General features: G+C 56.7%; 1 protein-coding gene across 4 annotated transcripts; it reads right to left on the bottom strand.

Annotated features, from left to right (window-relative positions):
• Window positions 1-3,529: 3,529 nt before the first annotated feature.
• Window positions 3,530-23,566, bottom strand: CANT1 (calcium activated nucleotidase 1). Of its 4 annotated transcripts, none has more exons than XM_033182455.1 (5): window positions 23,470-23,566; window positions 19,205-19,314; window positions 8,745-9,397; window positions 6,890-7,093; window positions 3,530-5,779 (listed from the first exon to the last, which is right to left on the bottom strand). In XM_033182455.1, the coding sequence occupies exons 3-5, from the start codon at window positions 9,373-9,375 to the stop codon at window positions 5,409-5,411; spliced, it is 1,206 nt and encodes a 401-aa protein (XP_033038346.1). In that variant the 5' UTR covers window positions 9,376-9,397; window positions 19,205-19,314; window positions 23,470-23,566; the 3' UTR covers window positions 3,530-5,408. The 4 variants fall into 4 exon arrangements, with proteins under 4 accessions (XP_033038346.1, XP_033038347.1, XP_033038345.1 ...); XM_033182456.1 differs by having other exon boundaries at window positions 8,745-9,703; XM_033182454.1 differs by lacking the exon at window positions 19,205-19,314.
• Between the last annotated feature and the right edge of the window lie 1,976 nt (window positions 23,567-25,542).

Consider the following 25,542-nt stretch of genomic DNA (forward strand, 5'->3'; position numbering starts at 1 on the left):
CAGAGGCATTTGAACCAGAGCCATTCCATCTTGAACAGGGTCTGGGTAAAATATGGCTGAGACCTGCTGGGGTGCATTCCCAGGAGGTTTAGGCATTCTTAGTCACTGGAGACAGAAGTTTGGAACAAGATACAGGTCATACCTCTCTGATAAAACAGGCTGACCGGGTGCAGTGGCTCACACCTGCAATCCCAGCCCTTTGGGAGGTCGAGGTGGGCGAATCACGAGGTCAGAAGTTCGAGACCAGCCTGGCCAACATGGTGAAACCCCATCTCTACTAAAAACATAAAATTTAGCTGGGCGTTGTGGCGCATGACTGTAATCCCTGCTACTCAGGAGGCTGAGACAGGAGAATCGCTTGAGCCCTTGAACCTGGGAGTCAGAGGCTGCAGTGAGCCAAGATTGTGCCACTGCACTCCAGCCTGGGCGACAGAGTGAGACTCCGTCCAAAAAAAAAAAAAAAAAAACCTCCTTAGCACAGATTAGCAAGCCAAATTCAGCAATAATCAAAAAATTAGAATGTTACCGGAAAGGGGTCCCGATTCAGGTCACCAAGAGAGGGTTCTTGGACCTCACACAAGAAGGAATTCTGGGCAAGTCCATAAAGTGACAGTAAGTTTATTAAGAAAGTAGGCCAGGCGCGGTGGCTCACGCCTGTAATCCCAACACCTAGGGAGGCTGAGATGGGCGGATCACAAGGTCAGGAGTTGGAGACCAGCCTGACCACATGGTGAAACCCCATCTCTACTAAAAATATAAAAATTAGCCGGGCGTGGTGGTGCATGCCTGTAATCCCAGCTACTAAGGAGGCTTGAGGCAGGAGAATCACTTGAACCCAGGAGTCGGAGATTGCAGAGCCAAGATCGTGTCACTGTACTCCAGCCTGGGCAATGGAGCGAGATTCCATTAAAAAAAAAAAAAAGGAATAAAGAATGGCAACTCCAAAGGCAGAGCAGCTCTAGGGCTGCTGATTGTCCCTTTTTATGGTTATTTCTTGAGGACATGCTAAACAAGGGGTGGATTATTCATGCCTCCCATTTTTAGATCATATAAGGTAACTTCCTGATATTGCCACGGCATTTGTCATGGTGCTTGCACGAGCGCAGCAGTGAGGACAGCCAGAGGTCACTTTCATCACCACTTGGTTTTGGTGGGGTTTAGCTGGTTTCTTTACTGCAGTCTGTTTTGTTGTTGTTGTTGTTTTTTGAGATGGAGTCTCGCTCTGTCGCCCAGGCTAGAGTGCAGTAGCACTATCCCGGCTCACTGCAAGCTCCGCCTCCCGGGTTCACGCCATTCTCCTGCCTCAGCCTCTGAGTAGCTGGGACTACAGGCGCCCGCCGCCATGCCCGGCTAATTGTTTTGTATTTTTAGTAGAGACAGGGTTTCACCGTGTTAGTCAGGATGGTCTTGATCTCCCGACCTCGTGACCCACCTGCCTCGGCCTCCCAAAGTGGTGGGATTCCATGCGTGAGCCACCACGCCTGGCCAGGATTTTTACATCCATGTTCATGAGGGATACTGGTATTTTTTTTTTTTTTTTGGTAATGTATTTGTCTGGTTTTGGTATCAGTGTAGTGGTGCCCTCATAAAAGGAGCTGGAAAAGTGTTCCCACCTCCCAGAATCATGGAAGATTTTGTGTTGCTTTGGTATTACTTCTCCCTTACGTGTCTGGTACAAGTCTCCAGTGAAGCCATCCAGGCCGGGGGTTTTCACAGCATGAAGGTATTTTATTTTCGCTTTGACTCTTTTAACAACATGAAGGGATAACTTACCTTGAGATTTATCAATTTAAAGTGTACCGTGGCTGGGTGCGGTGGCTCATGCCTGTAATCCCAACAGTTTGGGAGGCTGAGGCGGATGGATCACTTGAGAGCAGGAGTTTGAGACCAGCCAGGCCAATATGGAGAAACCTCATCTCTACTAAAAATACAAAATTAGCCGAGCGCGGTGGCGCATGCCTGTAATCCCAGCTACTTGGGAGGCTGAGGCAGGAGAATCACTTGAACCTGGGAGATGGAGGTTGCAGTGAGCCAAGATCGTGTCCCTGTACTTCAGCCTGGGAGACAGAGCAAGACTCCATCCCCCCAAAATAAAAAAAAAGGAAAGAAAAAAGTATACTGGAAGACAGGATTAACATGTGGAATGAAAGAAAGTAAACCTCGGTTTTCATTCAGTTGAGGTGACCGGAGAGTCTTACATTTGCAGATAAGCTGTATGCTGGACCCAGGAGTGCGGAGCCAGCAGTCATTGCCCCTCGAGTCCCGCATGTCACAGCTTCTTAAACAGACGATCAAGAGCTTACGCGCAGTTCCTTATCCCAACCCACCTTGGCCCGATGCGCCCTGGCTTTTTCTGCAACTGCTCTCCCGTGGATCCTCGCCAAGAACGCCCAGTTCTCCTTGTTGCTCAATCATGGAGTCTCTCTGGAGACCTCGCTGCCACGTGTGTCCTTCTGGAGAGGCCGCCTCCCTGCAGCGCTGTCTTGGTCAGGCTCCCAGCAGGAAAAGATGGCACCCGAATGAGAATCATCTAAGGAGGCTTCAGTGAAGGGACCGTTTGCCAGGGGTGAGACAGCAGGACATGCGGGCGGCACGAGGGGCCGCTGTGGCATCTGGAGCTGCTGACAGTGCAGCTGTCATACTCCAGGCCAGAAGGGACCAGGGGAGGGGGACTTGGCCCAGACACCGAGAGTGGCACCAGGGGGTTGCCTTGAGAGGCGAGTGCCAGAGGGAGCCAGGGACTCCCCAGGGGCCATCCCAGAGGGTACTGAGGAGGTTCACTGGGTCTGGGACCCGGAGGAGGCGGGGAAGAAGAGTGAGTCTGAAGGGTAAGGTGCCGACGTGGGCACAATTGGCCTTTCTGACTCCGCTCTCCAGTTTTTTTCTCCCTCTCTGGCTGCCCCTGTCCTGTCTCCAGTTGAGGTCTTTCTTGGCCAGTGCCTGCCTCCCTGGCACCTGTGGTTTCAGTGATGGGGATTCTTCCATGTGTCCCCTGGAGTGACCTCCTCTGTTCCTGTGGATTCACCAGACACACTAAAGACACCAGCTCAACCCTGACCTCTCACCTGAGCGCCTCCTTACCAAGTCATCCAGATGGCTCCCCAGGGATGAGCAGCAACAAAACGGGTACCTGGGTGCCCAGCACACGTCAGGTAATGTTCTAAGACCCTTGCGCATACCCAGTCACTTACCATTCACTGCAGCCCTGGGACGAGCTCTGCGATTAGCTTCCTTTTGCAGACGAGGACACTGAAGCACAGCAAAGTTAGGTTATTTGCCTAAAGACATGCAGCTGGATGGGGACAGAGCCAGGACTGGGCTTGCAGTGGCTTCAGATCCTACCTTTCTGACCACAACGCTCGTGCTCTTGGAGCGCCTTGAGACTGTGGGACAAGGCAGACTGAAGATGCAGTTTCCAGACGGGCTCCCCTGGCGGGCGACTCCCGTGCGTGCGCCCAGCATCCTGCGCAGGAGCTCTCGTGGCCAGGCCTCTGCCAACAGTCAGCACAGACCGCAGACAGAAGACAACTACAGTCCGTCAGACACTTTATTGTTTACAAAACAGATGGATCCCATAGGGAAGGAACACAATCATTATGCTGATAGCAGCGAACAGAGAGGGAAAGAAGAAAGGTGAGCTTTAAAGTAATCGCAAGTCGCAAATCACTGCCTGTGTGGTGAGAGGTTGCTTCCAGGCACCTGGCCTGTGGCTCACGGGCTGATGTGAACATACATCAGCAAGGCCTCAAAATCCAGCACAGCCCCGAGTGCCCCAACCTTCCTGACTGCGGCTCTACTTTAAGTGGCCCAGCCTGGACATCAAGGACAACGATCTAGGAGGCGGGCCAGAGAGACAGCCAGGCAAAGTCAGAACAGACTTGGGGCTTCCAGGCTGTGCCCGGTGACAGCTGAGCTCTTCGGAATCATGTCACATTCAGCGTTCACTTCCTTCGCTTCCTCCACTACCCATGACATAGCGGGGGAAAGAGACAACCAGTGCGAGAAGGGTCCCTCCTGGCTGCCCTCCTCGCAGCTGTGCTTGAGTTTCAAAAGGGGAGAGGTTTGTGAGGGACCGGCACAGGGACAGCCAGAGCCGGCACCCTCTGGCCCGCTGTGGCACCTCTGACGATCGAGGTGTGGGGGTGGGAGTAAGGGTGGGGGTTGGGGTGAGGTAGTGCTGTGGGGAGGGCACTGTGATGATGGAAATGTCCCTTCTCAGCCTGGGTCGTGCCTAACCTCGGTCTCAAATCCCACTCTGCCTTGGCCCTGGAGCGCTGAGAAGACACTCCAGCAAAGCCGAGGCCCAGCCAACGCTCATGTGAAGTTTCCACGGAGAAGAGGCTGCAAAACTCCCACTGCAAGAGGAGAAATAAAGGCCAAGGAAAGAAACCCCAGGGAAATGACAGGCCTCGGTCACAGACCCTAGGCAGGGAATAAAAAATTCAAGTCATTCATAGAAGTCTTGAAAGGCATGACGATTTCTAATAGTTGCTAGAAAAAGGCAACGTTTTCTTTATCTTTGTATCCGTTGGCCAAGAACTCTGAAATCTGACACTTGCTTCACCAACTGTCACTGCTTCCTCACAATCTCCCACTACTTGCCATTGCTTCCTTACAATCTCCCCCACTGCTGGAGCAGGCTGGGTAACTACAGGACCTCGCTCTGTGCGATCAGATTTGGTGATTCCATTTTATAAGAAAGGAAACTGCTTTAATGAAAGCAGGTTAATAATTAAAACTTCAAAATGCTGCACAGCCGCAGAATTTTCCTGAAGGGAGAAAGTGGTCACTGGCCATATGACGCGGAGATGGTTTTATCTGAGGCCTGAGAACCAACAGATGGGCCTGCACCTTGGCCTGTGCAGCTGTGGGCAGACGTGTCCCCAGGGGCCTGCCCTCGCTCGTGGCCATGCCATACCCTACAACGTAAACATTTTCTTTTCCAAGGATCTGCAGGGGTGGACATGATGCTCCAGGCTCAGAGTAGGAAGAAAAGGGGGTGACCTGGGGTTCCCAGCAAACAGGTCCACCTCATGCTCACTGCGTTCTCAGGGTGAGGCATAGTGCCTGACATATGGTAGGAGCTCCAGGGATATTTACTGAACAAAAGAACGTAGGAAAGAGAAGAAAGGAGGTCGGATGGAAGAAAGGGCCCGGCCAGTTCAGCAGGCCTTGAGTCAATGCCTGAAGTGACCGATCTCACCATCAGACCGCAGCATGGAGAGCCGTTCAGACCACGGCCTCCGTGGGGCCTGGGGGTCCAGTGCCCACGCCCCTGCCCAGCCTGGGACCGGGCTCCCTGTCCAGGCCTCCAACCCAGGCACAGTGCCAAAAAGAACAAAACAAAACAAAGCTGGTTTTTATAAAAGCTGAGTCCTGATGGCCTTGCTCAGCGTCTCCGTTTTGAGTTAAATGAACTCGATGCCTTCGTACTTCACGCTTCCGATCTTGGTCTCCGGCAGGAGGAAGCGCCCGTCCAGCGTGAAGGCCATGATGTAGGTGGCGACTCTGCCGCTGTCCTCCTCGGACTTGAGGGCCACAATGATCTGGTCATCAGTGTTGGGGATGAACTTGAAGGACGAAAAGCCGTGAGTGGGGACCACTGCCCCCACGTGGCTCACAGCGATGTTGCCGAAGTCGGGGGAGGAGCTCAGCAGCAGGTTGGCGCCCTTACGCTCGTCGTCCTTCTCGCTGTAGCGCTCCTGGCTGGCACGGCGTGGCAGGAAGAACCAGCGCTGCAGCGTGTCACTCCAGCAGGCAGACTCATGGATGAGGTAGCCTGGGAACCGGGTGACTGTGGGTCAGACACGCATGCAGCCTGGCGTGCCCAGCCCCACGCCATCAGGCCGTGCGCAGTAGCAGGCATGGGGCTGCGACCACCAGGGCTTGCCAGCCCACAGCAACCCGCCCCCCTGCTCTCCGGGCTTCTGGAGGGTTTTGTGTTCTCGGTTACCCCACGCAGGGAACCTGCAGCACACCCTCCCCGAAGCCTCCTCCCATTCCCCCAAGAGCTGCCTGCGAGCTGCATCAGGAATCTCAGGGATTTCAGCTCATCGGTACCTCCTCGGGGCTGAGCCAGAGGAGCCCAAGGAAAGGGAACAAACCCCCATTGGAGGTGGAGAGGGATCGGGTGGGGAGGCCGCCTTGAGGCTGCGAGGAAGAGGAGACAGCGTCTGGCGCCCAAGGCACAGACTCAGTCACTTCCTCCTGAACCTCAGGTGCCTAAGGCCTACGCCATCCTGACTAAGGGGAGGCCAAAGTGCTGCCCGCCCTATGTTGGTGTGAGGCACCATGGCCCAGCACCAGGGGTGGGGACAGGGCCTGATCCAGCAGTGCAGACAACGGGGCCACAGGCGGGGATGCGGGGAGGCCAGCTGCTGGGGTGATTGGGACAAGAAAGAGAAAACGGCTCATTTGCCGCCAGAATCCACTGGCCTGAGGGGAGCCACCATCAGAGGCAACCAAAATCACTAAAATCAGGCAAGAAACGGGCCTTGGAGGCTGGGTGCGGAGGCTCGCGCCCATAATCCCAGCACTTTGGGAGGCCGAGGCAGGTGGATCACCGGATTACCTGAAGTCAGGAGTTCGAGACCATCCTGGGCAACATGGTGAAACCCTGTCTCCACTAAAAAGACAAAAATTAGCCGGGCATGGTGGTGCACACCTGTAGTCCCAGCTACTGCAGAGGCTGAGGCAGAAGAATCATTTGAACCCAGGAGGTGCAGGTTGCAGTGAGCTGAGATCACGCCACTCCACTCCAGCCTGGGTGACAGAGCAAGACTTTGTCTAAAAAAAAAAAATGGGTCTTGGAGGCAAATGCAGGAGGAAGCAGGTTCCCAGCGAGTGGGCTGTGGAAGCCATGCTGCGGGCTGGGGCAGGCGTCTCTCACCTGGCGGCCGGATGCCAGCGGCGGCCCGCAGAGCATTGTAGTTGGACACCCAGTTCTCGTGGTCCACGCTGCCCTTGTAGCCCACCACCTTCACCCACTCCGGGTTCTCGTTCACCACGTCGCCTGTGGTGGTCGTCCACTCCTTGCCCAGGCCGCCCACGTACAGATGCTCGTCCTTCACTGCCAGCCACTCGGCCTTGAAGCCTGGCCAAGCAGAGCAGTGTCCTCAGGCCCTGCACCTGGCTCCTGCCCAGGGCTGGTCGGCTGCCCTCCCCACAGCTCCTGAAGGTTCAGTGACCACTATCAAGTCATCTCTGATCCCCAACTCCCCGCTCCTCAAGCCGTAACCCCCAACCTCAGGATTATCCTTATAGGGTAGAAAAGCTGAGAAGGGACAGCACTCTGAGGGGGCGTGCGTGTCCCAGGGGTGTGCGTGTGCTGCCCTCGGCCACACCTGAGGTCTCACGGGGCATCACTCTGATGCCAGCGGCCGGAGAGGGGCATGGCGCTGGGGCTCCCAGGCTTCCTTCCAGTGGATTTGTTCAGAAGCTGTTTTTGCTTTTTTTAAACTGATTTATTTAAAATAAGCCTAACTTTGAAGGCTGCCACAGCTCAGCCTGTGTGGGAGCCTGTGTTCTTCCAGTGTATTCTTATCATCTCTATACCCTGGTGTTCTAACTTCTGTTTGTTTTCCCCAAATTTTGCCAGCTTCTTGCCCCTGAGAGCTGGAGCTGTGCCCCCTGAACTCCCTGAGACCACAGCGGCTTCTCTGCAGAGCCCTGGAGGGATCTGCCATCTCCTGGGCCCCTTGTGCGATGAGACATTCTCCACCCCTGGGTCTTTCGTCCCTCCCGGATGACCTGAGCACAGCCCAACCCCAAAGCTCTCTTTACCCCGCTTTCCTCCCTATCCAAGGGAAGGACAGAACTACAGTAGGGTTGCCTAAAACCCTGACAAGTGCAAGGCAGGAAGCAACACTTTGATACCTCAGGTGAGGTCGGTCCCCTGCCCAGCCCTGGGCAAACACTGAAGACTTTCTCACCGGGTGTGGCGAGGGCCTGGCCGGCCATGAACTGTGTGGCCGTTGTTTAGGGCAGTTCCTCCTTGACCTCAGACAGCCTGCGGTGGCCTTCCACTTTCTAGAAGGTGGGGATCCACTGCCAGCTCAGACAAACGGAGCTCAGAGGAGCTGGCAGCTCCTCTGCCAGTGTCCTTGGCGCCTCCCCAGCTCCTCCCTGGAGGAAGACACTGGCCACCGTGCCTACCCAAAGCCTATCCCTGCCCTGTGGAAGCAGCACCTCCTTTCTGGTGAACAAAAAGGCTGGCATCAGGCTCCACTCCAGGAGGGTTGCTGCAGCTCACACATGCCCTCCCCCTGCTGGGGTTCAGGGAGAGGAGGGCTGGGCAGCCGTTTACCCTTCAGTAACATGAAATCAAAGTCTGGGTTTTGAGTGAGAACCATCTGACCCCATGGCTTTCAAGGTAAGGCTCCCGGTGGGTACATCCCAGTGTGATCTTGAGAACCTTTGAAGGTGTAAAAAGGGCTGTGTTCTCAGAGGCTTTCAGAGCAGCAGCGGATACAGCCTAAAACATCCTGGAAAGATTCCCCACGTCTCCCGCCGGCCTCTAGCAATAAGCTCTTACTCCTAGAAACTGCTCAGTGTGAAGTGACAGCGGGCTGCGCTCCTGGCCCACGGTAAGGGGCCGTAGGTCAGAGCAAGAGGGAGAAGCGCTCCCTCACCACGCCGCTGGCTTCTGGGTGTGTGAATCCTTTCCCGTGTGCCTGTGTTTGCCAGCCAGGCCCTGAGCCCCACTCCCCACCCACACCTCCATAGAAACCTCAGGGTCCAGTTACCTTTCTCCACGGTGCCGTCGCCGTCGGACAGAATCACCCAGGGCACGGCTTTGCTGCCTTCGATCTGGTAGACAACCCCCGTCCGGTCATCCACGGAGTAGAGTTTCCCATTGAAGACAATCAGGTCGGAGAGCTCCATGCCTCTCCCCTTCTCCGCCAGGTGGGACTCCAGGACCGCATGGTCTTTGTCCCACTCCACGGCCACCTTGTCCCCACTGTCTGACAGGGTCAGGTAGCCCTTTTTCAGGTAACTGAACCAGGTGTTTTCCTCCTGGGCCCTTGACTCTGTGTCCAGGTCTGCGATAACTGCGATTCGGTACCGAATCCCAGCCGGTGTCCTTTGCGGGGGAGACAGGGGGTAGGTGTCATTGTACCAGTTGGTGGGCACCTGGCTGAGCCTCCAGTTGTGTGCATTGTGCGTGGGGGGCCTGCCGGGGGCCGGGCGGTGGGAGCAGAGCAGCCAGAGGATGGCGGCACTCACAAAGGACGGCAGGATCACCCGCCAGCGGGGGCGGAAGCGGGGGTCCGCGGCCTTGGTCATGGACGCCAGCACAGGAAGGCCCCCCACACTTATCCGGAGGGAGTGCATAGACTCATTCCATTCCGAGTGCTCAGATGGCCGCACGGGCATCAGCGTGACAGTCAGGCGGGACCTGCACAGCCAGGGAGGGAGGAGAGAAGTCAGCACCCCTGCAAGCACAGTCACGTCTCAGTTCCTGAAGCTGCAGACGCTGGTGGCTGACTTTTCCAGAAGAAACAGTATTTCCCTACTTTGTGGCCCTTCTTACTCCCTTGGCTTAATGAATCCCCGACTCTAGCAGTATCTTTGCTTGCTTTCATTCAGCAAGACGTGAAGTCTTTCCAGAGCAAAATTATTCCATCTCCCCTGTCCCAGGTGGCAAGGTGGGAAGCTGAGTGAGAGAAGGAAGTTCCATGCAGCTTGGTGCTCTGTGGTCCCTCTAGAGAGAAGTGCAGGGGAGTCAGGTAGGAGGGGAAGGTTGACAGGTTGAGGTGGGATAGGATCACAGACAGGGTACATACAGGTCTGTATTTTACTCAAATGCCGCCTCATCCAAGAAGCCCTCCCTGACTGCCCTGCCGCCGACATCACCCTCCGTCCCTGGGTCCTTGGCCCTTGTCCCCACCTGATGTCAGAGTATTGTATACAGTTATTGGTCTGTTTGTTTCTGTCTCCACCTGTATCCTGGCTCCTAGAACAGTGCCTGGCCTGGAGCAGACAGATGTGCAGTAAAGTGAAGGAGTCTCCACTTCCTCTGGGTTAGGCTCCTGAAGTATTTGAATACAAAACAGATCCAAACCAAATACAAACCCTCCTTCTTTTTTGTATCTGTTGTTGTTTTAGGCAGTGTCTGTCCCCTGGTGCCTTTATATTAATGCAAATGACTGCAGGGACCAGAGTCTGAGCGGCTCGGGCTGCCTGGAGGCCAGCGTGTCTGTGCCTTGGCTCCAAAGAACTGCTGGGCTCAATGTGCAGCCAAGCCAGGCCGCAGGCCTCTCCCAGCTCACCCGCCACCCCAGGCGTGGCTCTGTGGCAGAGTCCTGGGGTCAGGATGCTGGTGGCGGCCAGGAACTGCAGCCCTTCACCGCTGCCGCCAACCCCACTTCCTGGGCATACAGCATGATGGCTCAGTACAGCCACAGGGCGCCAGGCCCGCATCTGCGCCGCCTTGGTGAGAGCTGCCTGTCTCTGGACAGCCGCCAAGTACCACAATGGGGCGTGGGGAGATGGCTCCCAGTGCTCTGGTTCCATAGCTCGGCCCTCCAACTATAACCCAGTGAATCCTGGCCTGAGAAGCTTCCCTGGCTGGGTCCTCCTTGAGAAAATAACAAAGCAGCAAACGTGTGCCTTTATGGGCAGACGCTGTCCTCCCTGCCAGTGCGCCTGGGAAGGGCTTGGGGACTCCAGTGGCTCTGTGCAATTCTGGGCCCCAAATATGTGGACCGTGAGGCCCTGGTGCATGGCAGGCAGCGACAGACACCCCCAGCAGAGAAAGCCCCTTCTCCACGCTGCAGTCTGCTTGGCTGAGAAGATGCAAAACAGGGTGACAGTTCCACATGGAACTTTCAGACAGTCTTAGGTTTTAGCCCCAGGGTCAGGTTTAAGGAGTGAACAAGGCACATATGTGGGGCCTGCTGCTCAGAGTGAGCCTCCTACCAGCAGAGGGGGGCTGCCAGCAGTTCCTCCGGGCCGCAGGGAAGACTCCATGCTCCCTTTAAGGAGCAGGCCTCTCAGGACCCCCTGAGGTGGTCACAGGGCTGGTCACCGGGGCCTTCCCGGCAGCAAGGCTGAAGTTCCCAGTGCTGGACATCCTCCTCTGACCACGCCCAGGCCCTGCCCCTCCCTGTCCCTTTTCTAGCCCCAAGGCTTCAAAACCCCAGCCAGGCCCAAGAAGTCCCTGCTGAGCTCTGAATGACTCTGTCTTACCTCCTATGCAAATCCTACCTACATTTCTTTTTTCTTTCTTTGTTTTTTTTGAGACAGGGCCTCGCTCTGTCGCCCAGGCTGGATTGCAGTGGCGTGATCACGCTCACTGCAGCCTCAACCTCTGAGGCTCAAGCAATCCTCCCACCTCAGCCTCCCAAGTAGCTGGGACTACAGGCGTGTGCCACCATGCACAGCTAATCTTTTTTTTTTTTCTTTTGAGACAGAGTTTTCCTCTTGTTACCCAGGCTGGAGTGCAATGGTGCGATCTCAGCTCACTGCAACCTCTGCCTCCCGGGTTCAAGCGATTCTCCTGCCTCAGACTCCCTAGTAGCTGGGATTACAGGCACGCACCACCACGCCTGGCTAATTTTGTATTTTTAGTAGAGATGGGGTTTCTCCATGTTGGTCAGGCTGGTCTCAAACTCCCGACCTCAAGTGATCCACCTGCCTTGGCCTCCCAGAGTGCTGGGATTACAGGCGTGAGCCACTGCACCTGGTGCACAGCTAATTTTCAATTTTTTTATAGAGATGAGGCCTCGTTATATTGTCCAGGCCGGTCTTGAACTGCTGGGCTCAAGTGATCCTCCTGTCTTCGCCTCCCAGAGTGCTGGGATTACAGGTGCGAGCACTCACACTCCCACCTACCTGCATTTCTGACATGCGTCTTAGACGTTTCAAGACATGAGTCCTATGTAGCTCCTCCCTCAAGCCTACCTGCTCCTCATCTCCCCTCGGGAAGGGCAGCGGGGATGGGTGGCCACCATGTCCACAGTGGTCCGCTTCAAGCTCTCTCAGGACCCTGGGAGATGTGCTTTTCTGTGTGGATATTACACTTCGATCAAAACATAAGACGCTGCCGCCACGAAAAACCTGACTGGCCTCATCCTCCATTTCCCTTCCTCAGCACTGACTCTGTGGGCAGGTTCTGTCCTCTTCCATGGCCCTTCCTCACCATGCCACGCTGGCTGCCTCCCTCCACCCATCAGCTGCCTCTCCGCCCCGACACCCCCTATCCTCCCATGTAGTTGCTATGCCAGCTGCCCCCCACCAACATCCCCTGATACTCCCTCTCGCCACCTGCCATGAAGTGGCATCCATCAGATGGCACACTCCCAGCTTCAGCGGCTTCCTCAGCTCCTGGGGTGAACCCACTCTGCTCTGCTCCTGCTCAGCCCTCACACTGCACCATCTCCTCTGCCTGCCGGCTGGCTACATGAACCTCCTTCTGTCCCCTGACCACACTGGCCCTGGCAGAGCCTGCAGTTCCTCCTGCCTGGAACAGTCGGGCCTGCTCTTCCCACTGGCGGCTTGGTCTCTCCTACAGAGCATCAACTCCCTGGGAAGACTCGCCTACTCACCCTTCCTCCCATGTGGCTCTGGCTCTCCCACCGCCCCGCCTGGCTAGGTGATTATTTCTGCTCCCAGGGCAGGAACCTGGCCACTGTCACAGACCCAGCACCTGAACGCACTGCCAGGCAGGAAGCAGACGGTCTGTGCACACTGGCTGAAGGGAGACAGATGCCAGGTGGGCCATTAGCCGCTTCTTCAACAGCCCCTCTGCACTCTGCCGGGGCCCACCTCAGTCACACTGTGAACCCGCGGCCTGGATCAAGTTGATCAGCTGCCACATCTAAGCTGCAGGCGCAGGAAGACGCTGCCTGCCGGCACAGAACGACGCGGCCTGCCGGCACAGAACGACGCGGCCTGCCGGCACGGAATGATGGTATGTACCGACATAGACTGCTGTCAGACATTGTGATGTATCGTTGTCACCAGCCCCTGGAACCCTCATGTTCTTCCCTGTTCAACTCCCCCAGCACTCCGGAGAGCCACTGTCCTCACCTTCACCATTCCTGTCAAATCTCCGGCCCACTTCTCCCAGGAGACCACTCTGTGGCGACCTTCAGCAGCCGAGGCCCCTAGGTGGGGCCCACACCTGCCACTCAGGTCAGTTCCCCAAGCTGCCGGGCACCTGCTCTTCTGGTTCCTCCCTTCCATCCACAGGCCACCCAAGTCGCCCACCTTGTCACCATTTTACCTCCAGACCCTACACTCCCATAGACACTCAACTGCTACTGAATAAATGGCAAATCTGCGAAAGAATGAAAACCCTTCCCTGAGTCCCCGGCACCTCTGTTCCTTCCCACCCCTGCCCAGGCCCCCTTGCCCACCATGGTGCAAAAGCACCCACACCCACACCCTCTCCTTCCCTCTCGGCGAATCCTCAGAGGCAGCCGCCGGAAGCCTTCACCAGCAGCAAACCCAGTGAGCACATCCTCCGCGTCCGTCCTCAAGGAAGGCAGGTGCTCTCTGCGGGCCTCCCCAGGCAGGTCTTCTCAGCCCCTAGTGCTGGCAGCCCAGTGACCTCTCCCAGGGCCTGCCCTCCCTCTAAGGTGAAGACCCCCACGCCTTTCTAGCCTGACCCAGTCTCTCAGCCTCCTCATCTGATATCCACAGGCACCACAAACCAGGTCCTGCTCAGGAACTCCCTGTCCTGGCTCCAGCGCTCCCAGCCCTCAGGAGCCATCCTGGGAAGCAATTCATCCTAGCCCTCCTCCCTCCCCAGCCCCACGTGTCCCACCCAGCTCTAGACTTGGCTCCCTTCTCCCCATCCACACAGCCTTGGCTCCAGTTCTGTCTCATCCTAATGACTGAGTCTTGGTCTAAAGATCTAGACCAAGCTTGCCCAACATGCGGCCCAACACAAATTCATAAACTTTCTTAAAACATGATGAGATGAGATTTGTTAAGCTCATCAGCTATCAGTGGATTTTATATGTGGCCCAAGACAATTCTTCTTCCAATGTGGCCCAGGGAAGCCAAAAGATTGGACACCATGATCTAGACCATCTGGGCTCAGCCAAGGGACTGCTGTTGGCCTCAGTTTACTTCCCAGAGCCATGCTGACGGCCATGCCGGATGCTCAGGTTACAGAACTTTGCACAGGGGTTGACCGCTACTGCTTCTCACTCACCCTACAAGTACCCTCTCGCCTGCTGGGAGGGTCGCAAACTACCACCTGTGGGCCAAATCCAGTCTCCCGTGTGGTGTGTAGATGCGGCCTGTGCTGCCTGGTATGTAGTTGTGGCCTGGTGTATAGAGGCGGCCTGCTGTGTAGATGCGGCCTGCTGTGTAGAGGCGGCCTGCTGTGAAGATGAGGCCTGCTGTGGAGATGCGGCCTGCTGTGGAGATGCGGCCTGCTGTGAAGATGAGGCCTGCTGTGGAGATGCGGCCTGGTGTGGAGAGGCGGCCTGGTGTGGAGAGGCGGCCTGATGTGTAGAGACGGCCTGCTGTGAAGATGAAGCCTGGTGTGGAGAGGCGGCCTGGTGTGTAGAGGCGGCCTGCTGTGAAGATGAAGCCTGGTGTGTAGAGGCGGCCTGGTGTGTAGAGGCGGCCTGCTGTGAAGATGAGGCCTGGTATGGAGAGGCGGCCTGGTGTGTAGAGGCGGCCTGGTGTGTAGAGGCGGCCTGGTGTGTAGAGGCGGCTTGCTGTGAAGATGAGGCCTGCTGTGAAGATGAGGCCTGGTGTGGAGAGGCGGCCTGGTGTGTAGAGGTGGCCTGGTGTGAAGATGAGGCCCGGTGTGGAGATGCGGCCTGGTGTGGAGAGGCGGCCTGCTGTGGAGAGGCGGCCTGCTGTGTAGAGGTGGCCTGCTGTGTAGATGTGGCTGATTAAAGCCGGCTAGGACTCCTCCTTGGCATGCTGATTCTGGCTACACCGTTGAGTGGTCCCAACAGACTGTGGAGGCTGAAAATATCGACTCCCTGTCCCTTGACAGATCCCTGGTCAAGACCATCTCAAATCACCCTCCACAAAACTGACAGAATGATTTTTCCAAAAAGCAAACCTGGATTCAAACTCTAGTAGATCCCAATGCCTTCCATCTAAAGGACAAACGTCTCAGCCTGCAGAGAAAGCCTCACTGGGTTTTTCCGGCTGCCCTCCTGGGAGCGGCACCTCCCAGGTCGCTGTGCAACCCTGCACGCCTTCCCATTCCAGACTCCTGGCATCTACACTGCGGCACATGCTCCCCACCTGGGAGGCTCATGTCCTCTGACCACATGGAACCAGAGGTGCCTTGAGTCCCTGTGTCTCTGGCCCTCTGGGGAATCAGTGTGACAGGGGCAGGGGCCTTTCCCCCAGGAGCTCAGCACAGTGTGGGACACAGACTTTGAACAGCCCCATGTGGTCAGTGCTACCTCGAGGTCACGCTGATTCCCCAGAGCTAACAGAGGGGCAAAGATGCCAGGGACTCAGACACTTTTGATTAAACAAGGGACTGATGGCTTCTAGTGACAAAAGAACTCTGTGTACCTTCCAGAAAATTCCTTTAACTTCAGCACCAGAACATCTTCCCCTGGGCTTCATCTCTCCTTTAGGACCCCAAGGAATTACTTTTATTTTGCAAAAAATTTCAAATCAGATGCCTTTGCCACAGCCCACGCTGGTGTATGAGCTACCACTGACTGCCTGGGGTGCTGGGCTGCTGGCACCTGCTGCATGCAAGAGTTTGCATGTTCTTTAAAAAGTTGGGTTCTTTTTTGGGGGTGGGGGGTATGGGGTTTCTTTTGTTTGTTGCCAGCCAGAAACAACAGAAATGAACCAGCGAGGGTAAGACACAGATGGACAAAGTCCTTTCCAGAAGGGGCCCATGTGAGGCTTCTCCCTACACCCCTCAAAGCTTTAAGCAGTTTAAATGCTGGCTTCATTGTGAAAAGAAGTTTCACACCCTCAGTGCCTGCAGAGTCATGGTTTGATTTTAGATAATCAGCAACAAGAGGACTCAGGAACTACAGCAAAGTCATGGGTTCTTGGCCAGCCAGCCTCTCCTGTTTAGTGGGGCTGCAAACCAGTTATCTCCCAGGCTCAGGGGCCTACAACAGGACCCCTGCTGCTGCCTGGAGAGCACTCACAGGAGTGACAACCACCTGAAAGGCTCACAAGGCACCATGGAGGCATCTGTCCATCTCGCAGGACACTCCCAGAATTAGGGAGCGGGGAGTTAGGGAGGGGGGAGTTAGGGAGGGGGGAGTTAGGGAGGGGGGAGTTAGGGAGGGGGAGTTAGGTAGGAGGAGTTAGGGAGGGGGGAGTTAGGGAGGGGGAGTTAGGGAGGGGGGAGTTAGGGAGGGGGGAGTTAGGGAGGGGGAGTTAGGAGGGGGGGGGTTAGGGAGGGGGGAGTTAGGTAGGAGGAGTTAGGGAGGGGGGAGTTAGGGAGGGGGAGTTAGGGAGGGGGGAGTTAGGGAGGGGGGAGTTAGGGAGGGGAGTTAGGAGGGGGAGTTAGGGAGGGGGAGTTAGGTAGGGGGAGTTAGGGAGGGGGAGTTAGGGAGGGGGGAGTTAGGGAGGGGGGAGTTAGGGAGGGGAGTTAGGGAGGGGGGGTTAGGGAGGGGGGAGTTAGGGGGGGGGAGTTAGGGAGGGGGGAGTTAGGAGGGGGAGGTTAGGGAGGGGAGTTAGGGAGAGGGGAGTTAGGGAGGGGAGTTAGGGAGGGGGGAGTTAGGGAGGGGAGTTAGGGAGGGGAGTTAGGGAGGGGGAGTTAGGGGGGGGAGTTAGGGAGGGGAGTTAGGGAGGGGGAGTTAGGGAGGGAGGGGGAGTTAGGTAGGGGGAGTTAGGGAGGGGGAGTTAGGGAGGGGAGTTAGGTAGGGGGAGTTAGGAGGGGGAGTTAGGGAGGGGGAGTTAGGGAGGGGGGAGTTAGGGAGGGGGAGTTAGGGAGGGGGAGTTAGGGAGGGGGGAGTTAGGGAGGGGGAGTTAGGTAGGGGGAGTTAGGGAGGGGGGAGTTAGGGAGGGGGGAGTTAGGGAGGGGGAGTTAGGGAGGGGGAGTTGGGAGGGGGGGTGTTAGGGAGAGGGGAGTTAGGGAGGGGGGAGTTAGGGAGGGGGAGTTAGGGGGGGGAGTTAGGGAGGGGGAGTTAGGGAGGGGGAGTTAGGGAGAGGGGAGTTAGGGAGGGGAGTTAGGAGGGGGAGTTAGGGAGGGGGAGTTAGGGAGGGGAGTTAGGGAGGGGGAGTTAGGGAGGGGGAGTAGGGAGGGGGAGTTAGGGGGGGGGAGTTAGGGAGGGGGAGTTAGGTAGGGGGAGTTAGGGAGGGGGGAGTTAGGGAGGGGGAGTTAGGGAGGGGGGAGTTAGGGAGGGGGGAGTTAGGTAGGGGGAGTTAGGGAGGGGGGAGTTAGGGAGGGGGAGTTAGGAGGGGGAGTTAGGGAGGGGGGAGAGGGGGGAGTTAGGGAGGGGGAGTTAGGGAGGGGGAGTTAGGGAGGGGAGTTAGGGAGGGGGAGTTAGGGAGAGGGGAGTTAGGGGGGGGAGTTAGGGAGGGGGGGAGTTAGGGAGGGGGAGTTAGGGAGGGGAGTTAGGGAGGGGGAGTTAGGGAGGGGGGAGTTAGGGAGGGGGGAGTTAGGGAGGGGGAGGAGTTAGGGAGGGGGAGTTAGGGAGGGGGGAGTTAGGGAGGGGAGTTAGGGAGGGGAGTTAGGGGGGGAGTTAGGGAGGGGAGTTAGGGAGAGGGGAGTAGGGAGGGGAGTTAGGGAGGGGGAGTTAGGGAGGGGGAGTTAGGGAGGGGAGTTAGGGAGGGGGAGTTAGGGAGGGGGAGTTGGGAGGGGGGGAGTTAGGGAGGGGGGGTTAGGGAGGGGGGGGGAGTTAGGGAGGGGGAGTTAGGTAGGGGGAGTTAGGGAGGGGGGAGAGTTAGGGAGGGGGAGTTAGGGAGGGGGGAGTTAGGGAGGGGGAGTTAGGGAGGGGAGTTAGGGAGGGGGAGTTAGGGAGAGGGGAGTAGGGAGGGGGGAGTTAGGGAGGGGGGAGTTAGGGAGGGGGGAGTTAGGGAGGGGGAGTTAGGTAGGGGGAGTTAGGGAGGGGGGTGTTAGGGAGAGGGGAGTTAGGGAGGGGGGAGTTAGGGAGGGGGAGTTAGGGAGGGGGGTTAGGGAGAGGGGAGTTAGGGAGGGGGGAGTTAGGGAGAGGGGAGTTAGGGAGGGGAGTTAGGGAGGGGGAGTTAGGGAGGGGGAGTTAGGGAGGGGAGTTAGGGGGGGAGGTTAGGGAGGGGAGTTAGGGAGGGGGAGTTAGGTAGGGGGAGTTAGGGAGGGGGGGTAGGGAGAGGGGAGTTAGGGAGGGGGGAGGTTAGGGAGGGGGAGTTAGGGAGGGGGAGTTAGGGAGAGGGGAGTTAGGGAGGGGGAGTAGGGGGGGGGGAGTTAGGGAGAGGGGAGTTAGGGAGGGGAGTTAGGGAGGGGGAGTTAGGGAGAGGGGAGTTAGGGAGGGGGAGTAGGGAGGGGGGAGTTAGGGAGGGGGAGTTAGGGAGGGGGAGTTAGGGAGAGGGGAGTTAGGGAGAGGGGAGTTAGGGAGGGGGGGTAGGGAGGGGGAGTTAGGGAGGGGAGTTAGGGAGGGGGAGTAGGGAGGGGGAGGAGGGAGGGGGAGTTAGGGAGGGGAGTTAGGGAGGGGGGAGTTAGGGAGGGGGAGTTGGGAGGGGGGAGTTAGGGAGGGGGGAGTTAGGGAGGGGGGAGTTAGGGAGGGGAGTTAGGGAGGGGGGAGTTAGGGAGAGGGGAGCTAGGGAGGGGGAGTTAGGGAGGGGGGAGTTAGGGAGGGGGAGTTAGGGAGGGGGAGTTAGGGAGGGGGAGTTAGGGAGGGGGAGTTAGGGAGAGGGGAGTTAGGGAGAGGGGAGTTAGGGAGGGGGAGTTAGGGAGGGGAGTTAGGGAGGGGGGAGTTAGGAGGGGGAGTTAGGGAGTGGGGAGTTAGGGAGGGGAGTTAGGGAGGGGAGTTAGGAGGGGGAGTTAGGGAGGGGGGAGTTAGGGAGAGGGGAGTTAGGGAGGGGGGAGTTAGGGAGGGGGAGTTAGGGAGGGGGAGTTAGGGAGAGGGGAGTTAGGGAGGGGGGAGTTAGGGAGGGGGAGTTAGGGAGGGGGAGTTAGGGAGGGGGAGTTAGGGAGGGGAGTTATGGAGCGGGGAGTTAGGGAGCAGGGAGTTAGGGAAACAGTGTGCTTTTCTCTGTGCACACCCAGGAGGCCTCTCCCTGCTGCTGCCCTTTCCCAGGAGAAGCCATAGGCTCAGGGACCACCTACCTCCTGAGGCCATCCCCAGGCCTGCCGCTGCACTCTGCGCAAGGCTGTGATGAAGGGAGCAGCGACTCCCTGGACAGCAGACAGCCAACAGGGTCTGTTTCTCCAGCTTCCTGCAGGAGTGGAATAGGACAGGTGGCAGAACCAGCAGGTTTACTGAGGGCTGCCAGGCTCCTCCCTTTCAGGATCCAGGCAGGGCAGGAAGTCACAGCATTGTTAAGAGGCCACCACATCCTAGTCCCCACCTCCTCGGAAGGGACAGGTAGGCAGGTGGCAGGTGCGCCAACCCCCTATCTCTGGAGAAGAGCTACCTTCCTTTCCCTTCCCTCACTCAGAGAGCATGCAGGCCGGCCTCAGAGTGCCCACTGTGTTCACTGCCACAGTACAGAGCAAACCCTGCTGACCTACAGACTCTCCAGCATGGCCGAGGCAGGAGCCAAGGCCTTCAAACGGCCTTCAAACACTCGTGCTAACAGCATCTGAGAGAACACGGGTGGTGCATCTCAAAGAAACACTTATGAATGCCTGCTCTGGGCCAGACTCCTTGAGAACGTTACCTGATCCCTGCTTCCGCACTGGTGAGGCTATTGTACCTGCAAAGCAAATTCCACGTCAAATCTGCTTGGGGGTGGGCAGCACAAGGAAACCAGGAAGGAAGGAGAAGATCACAGGGAGTCTGTCCTTTAGGCCATCCCACCTCCACAGACAGCACCCCCCTTAAAGGTCAAGCTCAGGATCTGACTTCTGCACCAGTTCCTAGCCCCTAGTATCCGGCACACGGCAGGCAGCGGGCACTGTCCTGTGGGACAGAAGTCTAACACGGGCCATGGGCTGGCTGTACTCCTTTCTCAGGCTCTCGGGGCAATCCATTCCCACGCCTCTTCCAGCTTCCGGAGGCACCCACATTCCTTGCCTGGTGGCCTCTCCTCACTCTCCAAAGCCCGCCCACTGCACTTCCCTAAGCCTCCTGGCCATCATTTCCCTCTGGATCTTCTGCTTCCCTCTTCTGTTCTTAAGGCCCCTGGGAATGCACTGGGCTCCCTGGGAAAATCCAGGATCACCTCACTATTTTAAGGTCAGCTGATTAGCAACCTTAGTTCCCTTTTGCCATGTAATGTGACATTCATGGGCTCAGAAGGTAGGACATGCACATCTCGGGGAGCTGTTCCTCCACCAATCACAGGAGGAAGAGGGGAAAGAGCCTCCAGGTTTTTCCAAGGGCCAGGACCAGTCACTGTCTATGGGGTGGGCACACAGCTTCAGAACTCTCTCCGGTTTGCAATTACTGCATTGCAAAGAGGCTGCGTCTGCTTAAGTTGTATTATCGATGTTACACCCGGAGAAATTTTAGCCAAAAAGTGACCTTCTCAGTTGAAAGGCACATTCCAAACAGCACCCCACATCTGGGAAGGTGTCCTTTTCCAGGGTTTGTGTGAAAAATAACGGGATGGGATCATCACCCCATGGACCTGGATCGGGGCTGGACCTGGATCAGGGTTGGCTTTCACACCTGCGCGAGCCCACCTGCTGACTGCCACCCTCTTACCTCACGCCTTCCTCAGGGCCCGGCTCCTGGGACACAAAGGCTGTAGCGCCAGGACTTTCATTCAACCCAGCAAGACCTGCAGAACCATTCTAGGGGGTCCCAGTCTCACCTCTGCCCCACCCCCACATGGTGGTATCACACACTCTTAAGCCCGATTTCAGTGCCTTCTTCACTTCCCATAGAACCATCCCAGAGGACGGGGGGAGCAGTGTCCTGCCTGGGAACTAGGTGCTCCACTTGACCACTGCATGCATGACAGAGATGAGGAGGGTCCAAAAGCAAAAACAGAACGTCTGCCCAGACTTCTCTATCGCCAGGATGATTTTCTCCTAATTAACCATCTTGATTAAAGTAAAAGGAAAATCAACATGAACATTCTTAAAAATTAATATAAAAATTTTTAATTCCCTTGATATTGGCATTTCATAAGAGCTTTCCAGAAAATCTCGACAGTTCAGAATGCACTGAGTGAAAAGAATCAACGCTGCGTCTCCTCAGCATCCTGGTACCATTCGACAAACAATAGAAAAATGACCTCCTTGTGATAGTACTGACCCATTTCATGACCCGAATAGTTCCAAGTCTCAGATCTTCTGTTTTTGAAAGAGAAAATACTACAGCATTTATACATCTACCTATCTACCTATATGGTTGCCAGAAAGTACCAAGACTCCGAGGACGGGCCATATGTACTTGTGGGAGCCTGCACAGGCACACACACACACACCTCGAAAGTCACATCCAGGTGGCAGGGTGAAGACACCCACAGGGCAAGGAGAACTGCTCCTACCGCACCCTGGGTCTCCTCACATCCTCTGCAGCTCAGGGAGGCCCTGCAGACCAGATGCACAGTGAGAGGCGAGTGAAAACGTTCTGGAGTACAAAGAGCTTTCACACCAACACATTGACTAAGCAGCCATGGGCTAGGAAAATATGGTTATAGCCTAAGGGGAAGAAAGGAGACCTCTGGCGAACAGAAGCATCAAACCTCAGACGAGCCCCTCCAGTGAGGCATCCCAGGGTCCAGGGGTCCTATCCCGCTGCGAGTGGATGCTTTCCTCTACCACCTTGTGACGTGTCATTCTCTATTGTGATCGGGTTAATTTGGACATGAAAAAGTGACCCTAGAATTTGTTCCCCACACTGCTGCGGTGGCCTCATGACAGTGCCTGGACAAATCCACGCTTCACCTGAGTCCTGGCCGTGAAGATGCTTGGGGCTGCCCCGACAGGAAACCCTTGCCACGTCCAGAGAGGAGAGGGTTGGCTCCTTCAATGTGCCTTTCAGCAGGGGCCTGTGCTCGGATAGAGGGCTCACTGAGGCCAGCAGGGAGGAGCACCTGGGAGGAGCCCCACTGCTGTTCCACAGGCTCCAGCCAGACTGTCCTGCTGGGGTGGGGCTGGAGGGAGGGTCTGCGGCCCAGGCCTGGAGGGACCTTTCTCAGCAAAGCTCCTCAGAGGGAGAGGGAGGAGGAGCTGGGAGACAGCGGATCCTGAAGGGCTGCGGCACCCGCTTCCTTTCAGGAGCCTTCTACGACCCGACACTTGTTTCAAGTCTGGGCCCTTACACTGGAGAGCTAGCCAGATTCACTTGACACCAAGAGATTCACATTCCCAAACCCCCGCTTTGACGAAAATGTGGTAGGAGAGGCCGTAGGGCATACAACCCCAAAGAAAAAATGAGAAATGGAGCTGGGGCACTAAGAGACTGCTTTTCCAGGGGTCACTAACGGGGAAAGGTGCCTGGGAGAGAGATGTGTCTGCTGGAGGCAGATGGAAGAGTGGTCACAGGTGCTCTGTGCCACACCTAGGGACACAGAGGGCAATAGAAAGACCATTCGGAGGGAGAAGCAAAGGCACCAGGCAACATGGTCTGGCAAGGAGGTGCCAGTCCCCGAGGACGAGAGAATCCAGACCGGATGGCAGTAGGGGTGTGAGACAGGTATGGTGGGGAGAGCGAATCATTTGCATGCAGAAAGATGGGAGTGAGTTGTGCTGCCTGGAGGAGGACTCCAAATTGGATGAGGCCAGGGAGAGCAAGGACTGGGATGAGGTGGGGAAGGTGAGCCTGCTACAGGTGTGACAAAGTGCCAGTTAGAGGGAGAAAATTCCCTTATCAGTCCAGAGAGACCCTGCATAGACCACAGGAGGGGTATGTGAAGTCAGAGGGCTGTGAGAGGGGGTCATTCCCAGGAGGGGTGCCCCAAACGAGCCAGAGCGGGGAGGCGTCCCACATGAATCAGAGGGGGATGGTCCTCACACTAGCCAGAGGGGAGGCGGCCCACATGAATCAGAGGGGATGGTCCCCACACTAATCACAGCGGGGAGGAGCCCCACACTAATCAGAGGGGCGAGGTGCCCCACAGTAGTCAGAGGGGCATGGTCCCCAAAGTTATCGGGGGGGGGGTGTCCCACACTAATCTGAGCGGGGATGGGCCACACTAATCAGAGGGGAATGGTCCCCACGCTAGTCCCAGGAAAGAGGTGTCCCAAAAGTCAGAGGGGGTGGTGTCCACCGCCTGTCGGAAGAAGAGGACTTTCCCACAGGTCAGAAGGCGGAGTCCCAGTCCAGTCTGCGAGTCAGGGGACACAGGTCCCGCACGGGTGGGACGGGAGGGGGGCCTGAGGGGTCAAGGGCGGGACGCGGCAGGAGGATCCGGGACGGGGACCCGGGCCCGTGACGGGGGCAGGGCGCCGGCGGCCGCGGGCGCAGAGTCACTCACCCGCTGCGGGGCTGGCTCCAGTGCCCGCGGGCGGCGGGGCTCGGCTGCACTAACAGCGGGGACAGAGGACGGCAAGCGACTTCCGCCCTGCGTGCACTCGCCCCGCCTCTAGGCCTGCGTTCCCGGCGGCCTCTGCTCTGCGGCTGCGCATGGACGGCGCGGCGGGGTGGGGGTGGGGGTTGCTGGGAGCTGTGGTTTTTGTTTCCTGCGCCTGCGCGCTGGATGAGCGGCTGTCTGGCTGCAGGCTGGAGGGGCGCGAGGGTCTGCGCTAGCACACGAGGGACCTCCTTCACCGCGTTGCGCTGGAATGTGGGCCAAGCAGATATTTTGGGATGGGAGGCATGGGGAGGCTACTGGGGAGGAAAGTTCTCATTCCCGAGCGAGATGGTAGGGTCCCCTTACATGGGCCTCCCGACCCTAGTAGTCTTGGGAGGTTGAAAAGTGTAGGCCGCTTTCTGCCATCCTCATTCCCAGACAGACAGCCCCTCTCCTTGGCCCTTCAAAACAGCCTCCTCCAGAGTGCTGCTGACCAGTTTCCAAAGCCCGAATCGGGGAGGTCTAAGGCTGTAGTGTCCTGGGATGGGGACGGTGGGGTGTTTCCCTGAAACTAATCTGCAGTTGTCAAACCTGCCAAACCAGGGTCTTTGATTTCTCCTTTCCCCTCTCTAGCCCTAGCCCCTGAGATCTTTTAGGGTGCTCTGTTAAAAGGCTTCCCTGGCCCCGCTCTCCTCCATCCCAAAGTTCTGAGAAAGGCCTGGTGGCCGTGGAGCCTCTGGCAGTAGAGCTTGGCAGGAGGGTGCACCAGCCCCCTGCCCATCTGCACCTTCAGCTTTCCTGCCCCACACCAGCTACTTCCCTCAGCTCTCTCAAAAGCCTTCTGTTCAGTAACAGGTACACAAGAGGAGGAATTCAAATTATATAAATGGTGCGCAGTGAAAAGCCTCCCATTGCCATTCTGCATTCCCTGTCCAGAGGCGATCGCTATTTCTAGTTTGTTGTGATTCCTCTGAAGGATGTTATATGGTATTCAAACAAGTCGTAAACACGTATCTTAAATTACTTTAAACAGAAATGTGCTAAACACACTGTTATGCACTTTTGGTTTTGGAGAGGAGGCAAACTTTTCTTGAATTCATTAATGTTTCTTATCATGCTAAACTGAGTCCCAACCATGTCTCACATAATACTCGTAAATGTCAGGCCTCTGAGCCCAAGCTGAGCCATCATATCCCCTGTGACCTGCACATGTACATCCAGATGGCCTGAAGCCACTGAAGAACCACAAAAGATGACATTCCACCATTGTGATCTGTTCCTGCCCCACCCTCACTGATCGATTGACCCTTATGACAAGACACCCTCCCCGCCCTTGCGATAATGTACTTTGTGATATTCCCTCACCCTTAAGAAGGTGCTTTGTCATAGTCTCCCCACCCTTGAGAATGTACTTCATGAGGTTCACGCCCTGCCCACAAAAAATCGCTCCTAACTCCACCGCCTATCCCAAACCTTTAAGAACGAATGATAATCCTACCACCCTTTGCTGACTGCTTTCTCGGACTCAGCCTGCCTGCACCCAGGTGAAATAAACAGCCTTGTTGCTCAAACAAAGCCTGTTGGTGGACTCTCTTCACATGGATGCGCGTGCCATTTGGTGCCGAAACCTGGGACAGGAGGACTCCTTCGGGAGACCAGTCCCCTGTCCTTGCCTTCACTCCATGAGGAGATCCACCTACGACCTCAGGTCTTCAGACCAACAAGCCCAAGGAGCATCTCACCAATTTCAAATCGGGTAAGTGGTCTTTTCACTCTCTTCTCCAACCTCTCTCGCTATCCCTCCACCCTTCAATCTCCCCCTTCTTTAATTTTGGTTCCTTTCCCTTTCTGGTAGAGACATAGGAGACACATTTTATCTGTGAACCCAAAACTCTGGCCAGTCACGGACTCGAGAAGACAGTCTTCCCTTGGTGTTTAATCATTGAGGGGACGCCTGCCTGATTATTCACCCACATTGCAGAGGTGTCTGATCACCGCAGGGATGGCTGCCTTGATCCTTCACCTTGGTGGCAAGTA

This window comes from Trachypithecus francoisi, unplaced genomic scaffold (assembly GCF_009764315.1).
Source record: "Trachypithecus francoisi isolate TF-2019V2 unplaced genomic scaffold, Tfra_2.0 Lachesis_group20, whole genome shotgun sequence".
Taxonomy (NCBI): domain Eukaryota; kingdom Metazoa; phylum Chordata; class Mammalia; order Primates; family Cercopithecidae; genus Trachypithecus; species Trachypithecus francoisi.